At 39.4% G+C, this 6,423-nt stretch overlaps 1 protein-coding gene across 1 annotated transcript in view; it reads right to left on the bottom strand.

Moving 5' to 3' along the window:
• Nucleotides 1-675: 675 nt before the first annotated feature.
• Nucleotides 676-6,423, bottom strand: part of skia (v-ski avian sarcoma viral oncogene homolog a) — a gene marked incomplete in the record, with an annotated part of 69,773 nt that continues 64,025 nt past the window's right edge. The window contains 2 exon segments of the mRNA XM_035656199.1: nt 676-4,516; nt 5,855-6,085. Of these exon segments, the coding sequence (XP_035512092.1) occupies nt 4,328-4,516; nt 5,855-6,085 (420 nt within the window).

Here is a 6,423-nt window from a genome sequence, read left to right as displayed (position 1 = left end):
CACAGAGCAAACAAAGTATGTATGCTTGTTAACAATTCTAAAAAATGACATATTGCAGATACAAATATCAGGAAAACAGATCTCTGCTCAAAATTCATCCAAAGCACTGGTTTTACACAAACTTCCTGCAGTTATTGTGTTCACTGTTTGAGTTCATTGTACAGTTTATCTGTTGTTCTCTGTTGTTACTGTTATGCATTGAATATAATATAAAATATCAGAAAAATGGATATGATGCACATAATTAAGCATTTTTCTTATAATTTATATTTCTAAGTCTTGTTTATCAACTTGAGCAACTGTAAAGCAACCAATTTCCCCCCATGGATCAAAAACTATTTCTGATTCTGGAGCTATACAAATAAAATAGAATTGAATTTAAGTGAATTTCAATATTTTTACAGATTTTTTTGTGACCACTTGTGGCGGTTGAGAACCAGTCTTGAGATTATGTGTGTGTGTGTGTGTGTGTGTGACTTAAAAAAAACCCTGACAGCAGGACAGCATCTCCTTCTTGGCCGACAAATATTTCCGTAGATAAAGAGTGCTGAACTAATTTTCCTCAGCGAGATGAATTAGAAGAAAAAAGCACTCGCTCTGCAATCTTTGCTAGATAATTAAGGTTTAGTATTGTTTGCCAAACCAGCAGCAAAAACAGGAAACTGGGTCATTCAATATGGACAAACAACTTTATTTCTGGTAATGCATCTATACACTGTACATTCAGTCACTGTAGTATATAAGCATAGCTATTTTCAAACATAATCTCATAAAGTCCTTTACTTTACAATATAGTCCGTGTCGTGAGAGAAGGGGAGGGGTGCTGTTGGAGGAGGGATGAGGAAAAAGGCGTGAAAAGATGAGGGGAAACAAAGGAGATAGATGAATATGCCAAGCTTTTTTTTCATACTGTATATGTGGCATTAATAAATGGGAAAGCTTACATTTACCTCTTACATAAAAATATTTCTAGAATTGTAAGGTTTATATAGTATTAGCAGCAGCACAGGGCTAAAAAGATACATGAGGATGAGGGGGAAACAATCTGCAAGGTGGCGTAGTCACGTACGTGTGTGTGTGTGTGTGCGCGTGTGTTTCTGCTATCTGATACTGAACATACTGTTAAAAATATATATGAACTGGTGAAAAAAGTCATTCAATATAAAGACTCTACAGTAAAAAAAAAATGAAAATAATGGATTAACATGTTTATGTAGGGAATATTCTCTTACGCACTGCATTAACTGTTTTTGAAACATCTCAGTTAAAACACAAATTCCAAAAAAAAACAAAAAAAAACAAGACAGCTATTGTAAGAAAAGATTTCTTTTTGAAAAAGGAAACACCATGTACATATATTATACAATATCGTAAATGAAAAACATATTTACATTTGTAAATTCTTATTCAAATCTTCACACTGGCTAGTATTTGTCTATTAATATGGACTGTTATTGCTGCTTTACTGTCCATTATTTAGCAAAATGATTCTCCTTTAGAAAACAAGACTTTGTTAAACTGCTTTTTTCTTTTTGCGTGGGAGAGTGAAGAGCCAATGTCGTTATGGTCTCCCTTTTTTTGTAGAAAACCATGAGTAAAGTAAACTACACATAGGCTATCAACTCTTTTGAGTGTAAAAACAACTACAAAATGTACCAATTTTAGGTCTGCCAAAGTCGCAGTGTTGTTCTCTGAGCAACATCAGTAATGTTAGATAAGAAAAGGGCTTTTAACATAATGCCCTCTTTATTATCCTCGACGTGTCTGCCTCAGGACAGGTCAACAAACTGGGAATAAACAGTTAAGTCTTTATGTACAACCCAAAGTAACAATTCACCGAAGCAAGTGGCTTTTCAAGGTCTTCTATAAAAATTGTTTGAACATGCATATCATTGATTTCAAATGAAGAAAAAGAGCACTCATTCAGGAAAAAAGCCTTAAGCATCTAGCGTTTGTTCAATTGTTCTCTGCATTGAAAAAGGACAAAAGTTTGTAAACTGGTTGGTTTTAGGAATACTGATTTTTTATTTTATTGTATCACAGCTGCTGAGCAAGGGAGGGGCTTTTAATTTGAAACCTGCAAACAGGAAGTTGATGAGAGGCCCAGCCCCAACAGCTTCATCATCAGTTTTCCCTACTCTGGAAACCTTTCGCCCACGTCCAGGCACTTGAGGTTTTCCAGCATTGCGTTTAAGAAAACAACTTTTTTTGTTGTGTTTTGTTTTGTTTTTTTGCGAGTGTGAAGCTTTTTTTTTTCTTAAGAACAATACACGGTGTGTTGCTTTTTGATTACTTTCTCCTGTTCTGAATAAGACAAATTGCTTTATATTGCATAACACAATAAAACCCTTACATGTACAGTATCAATGCCCAATAACTGACTATATGTATGGCAAACTTCATGTATCTCAAATTTCATGCATAAAGAAAATATGAGTTTTCTATTGAAAAAAGTGAACATAACAGACAAGCAATAAAATATCTCCACGTTTAAAACAACATCAACAACCAAAGGAAAAATAGCATTAACACAATGTACATTCTGATTGCATTGTACCCACTACGTGACGGCAGACTCGTGGCCTCTGCCTTTGGAATAAAATCGGATTTTATTCTTCGAACATGTGACTGTTTGTTCAGGCTCCTGCAACCATTCACCTCGCCGAGCTGCGTCAAACTGAGTTGTAACCGGGTGCTCGAGCGACATCTGTGTCAATTATATTACAAAAAAAAAAAGAAAATGGGAGCCGCCCAAAACGTTCCAACAATCCCAGACTGCATCAGCAAGCATCAGGTGGAGCCTTTTTTTCTTACCGTTTATTTACAATACTTTGCCTTAAGAAAACAGAACAACAGTATTTATTCGAGATGCATATAATCAACAAAATGCTTACTGGATTTATATGGTAGCAGTCATGTATAAGATGATGTTTTCAAAGTAAGCTTGAAGACAATAGTGGGAGTACAATGCATTATAACAGTATTTTGTTATGACAAAGTGCGATTCATTATTGTAAAATTAAAAAAAAAACAACATATATTTATATTTACATACCTTAATTTAATTAAAATGAACATTTTGTGGTTCTTGCCAAAGGTGCCCCATCCAGCCCACTATGATTCTACACATGATGGTTCTGATGCCATAAAAACATGCCGGCTTCTGTCACCGGCCACACTTCCATCTAGAGTATTTTATCTTTAGAAGACAAAGACTTCAGGGTTTTGACCCAAATGCTTAAAATAACATATCAGCAACCAGTGTGTGTGTGTGTATGTGTGTGTTTGTGTGTGTTTGTGTGTGTGTGAGACAGGCCGAGATGTCGACTGTTGTGTATATCGTTATTGATCATCCAAAACAGGTGCTCGCTAAAAAGCTGACTTCAAAACGGCATGTTTTTATTTCCAATCCCCGATCTGGGGAAAAACATCAACCCGAAGTCCACCCGACTTTAGAAATAAATGATTTTATAAAACAACAATTGGAGGACAAGAGAGGGTGCTTGAAGTTCAATCTCGATGCTTTTCCCCCTCAGCGGACTGCGATGGCTTCCTGAAAAACCGACAAAACCACGGTGGCACTGTGGAAAGTTCATTTGCTTGTTTTGTTCATCTTCTAATTCATTTGTATCTATTATATTTTCTCCAATAGCACAGAGGAATAACAAAACTGTCTTTTTTTCTTACATATCGCTATGTAGTCTCTTAAATAGCTTATAATGTGTTCAAAATCCTCCATCTTCGTCGTGGAGAGGGACGGCGGTGGAGACTTTATCCGGGGTTAAATGTGAGCCCTGACCTCCAGGCCACACCGCTATAACACCTCTCAACAGCTACAGAACTCTTACATAACATGATCATCTTTCAGCATTTATTGTCTCAGACATCCGTCCAAACGTCTCACCCTGTCTTCTTGTCAATACAGGCACACACATTTTGTGCTATACATGTGTTTTTCTTTCGGTTTTGTGGTCCAGTTTTCAGTTCTGTGAGTTTGGAAGGTGCAAGTCAGTGCTTGATTCAGAAACACACGTTTCCTTGTTGCATCATTGTACTTTGCTGTTTCCAGTCATTCTCCAAGGAAAGCACTCACTTAACTTTTCATGGGCACGGATGAGGACACATTCCTTCTCTCTGTCTCTGGTCGGAGGGTGAGTCTGTCATTTTTGTGTTCTGGAGGGCGAGCATGATGGACGGCGGTGCAATGTGGCCGGCCCAGGACTCCTGGGTGTGTTTATGGTCTGGGTTGGACAGAAGATGTTGGGGGATGATGGCGATGGGGGGGCGGGGGTGGGGGAATGGTTGGGTGGTGAGGTTGGCTGCTGGGTTAGTTGTCAGCTGGCATGTCCTTGAGCGTCCCCTCCTTGTCACTGTTGGATTTTGGCCAGAGTTGCTGCTGTAGTTCCTTCACCACCCTCTCCAGGTGCTCCCTGGCCTCCCGCTCCTGCAGCAGGTCGGCTCGGAGCTGCTCGCGGTCGGCCTCGGCGTGCTGCAGCTTCATCTGGAGGTCCTCGATCTGGAAAACCAAAGAAACAGCTGAAATCTTACAGCAGGACAGATCTGACTACAAATGTTGATTTAGGTTTAATCCTTGGACTAAAATGCCATTTCACTTTAGTCATCTGAATTGTTTCGATTAAATCTACACTAATGCAATCGATTAAACATGGGTTTACTGGTTGAGTTAAAGTGCAATGCATTATCTAAACATTTCTCTAGAATTTCCGTACTCCTGGAGGAAACATCTATAATGATTAATACAACTAATTTACGATCTAAGATTAGCCACTCTGGGTTATACACTTCGCTCATCAGTACAGGACAGCGTGGTTTATCTGAGCCTGTATTGTATTTCCGGTTTAGTGAAAACACAAAGTTAGCTTTCATCTAACCTCCCTCCCACACAAAGAGATGAGTTCTGATTGGATCTCCAGCATTTTCACCTCATTTTTATTAGTTTTATTATAGTATTTGAAATGTCAATGGATTTTGTCTTTTTTTTAATTTATTGTCTAGTTTTCGTCAGTAAAGAAATGTTGACTAAAACTGACAAAAAATTCTGAATTTGGCAAATAAATGCTCAAATGTTCTGCCTTTGGTTGGTAAATGTAGAAATAGATTCTATTGCTATGTTCCATGCTTGTGTGATCAGAATATAAACAAGTGCTTTAGCCCATACAAAGGAAAGCTTGGGCTGGCCAAATTTTATTAGATTTTACGTATGTCAGTGTAACTTCTTTCAGAAAGTTAGTGGTGAAAAAGTTTCTAGATTTTATCTTGAACACACAGACTCTTGAATCAAACTGATGGCCTTTTAAGCAAAATGACCTTTCAGAGCACTAAGATAATGCTGAGAGCTTTTTCCTGTCCTTAGCCTTGGCTGCAGCAACATAAACGTCTAAACCATCTTAATGACAGCCTTTCAAAGATGACTGCAGTCTCTGCAGGGAGACGCAGCTGGAGAGCATAACCTCCCTCTTGTTTTGTCTAATCTGCATTTCCCATGGTGCCTGAGGGAAGTCGACGTCTCTTCCTGTTTCCTTTCAGAAGGGGACTTATCATACGTCTGTGCACTTGAGGCTACACCCATTTATTTTTGACTGGGGAAGAGGAAACGTGGGCTTTTTTTCTCGCCTTCTCCTCTGCTGACCTTCAGAGTATCTGAGACAGTGAAACTCTGAAACACTACAATTACTCTGAGGGTGTTGGTGAATCATCTAGACTTCATTTGCATTGGATTGTTAATGTCGGTCTACTCGTTCCTAAGACGTTTTACCCAAGATTTAAGCCTGTCAGCATCCCGAAATCTAGCTCTAACCTTTCACAAGCTACATCAACACACGCTGTGACTGACCTGTGCAGAGTATTTTGCGCGAAGACGTCCGGCCTCGCAGCCTTTGTCGCAGACCCTCAGCTGTCGGGCCTGCTCCAGCTCTCGCTTCAGACGGATCCGTGACTCGTTCGCTTCCTTCATCTTCTTCTCGCTTTCGGCTCGCAGGCGCTCAATCTCCTTCCTCAGATTTCGCTTTGCCTCGGTCGCCTCCCGCAGCTTCTCCTTCTTGGCCACCCGCAAGAACTCCAACTCCTGGGAAGAAGAGATCGTAGAGGTTAGCTTTTAAGAGAGGGGTTTATATTTACAAAAGTAGCTTTTTTTAAATGAGATAATTTAAATCTATCCCCGAGAAAATTCTGTGTCCCATGGTGCTAATGCAACTGCTGTGAATGCCAGTGGACATATCTGTCACATGCTTGTTTTACTTGGTTTCTGAGCTGTTCACACCAGAGATCAGTGACTTGTTACAGTAAGCTGCAGTGTCCATGTCATTGTTTACACTGAGCCAAGTCAGGGGTTAGGGCAATGTGTGGGCTGACAGAAGTTAGGTTTCCTTCCTTTGAATCACTGAAAGAGTGTGTGTGTGTGTG

This window comes from Morone saxatilis, unplaced genomic scaffold, assembly GCF_004916995.1.
Source record: "Morone saxatilis isolate NCDOM2014 unplaced genomic scaffold, NCSU_SB_2.0 Contig15, whole genome shotgun sequence".
Taxonomy (NCBI): Eukaryota; Metazoa; Chordata; class Actinopteri; family Moronidae; genus Morone; species Morone saxatilis.
This window is presented reverse-complemented; position numbering and strand designations above follow the sequence as displayed.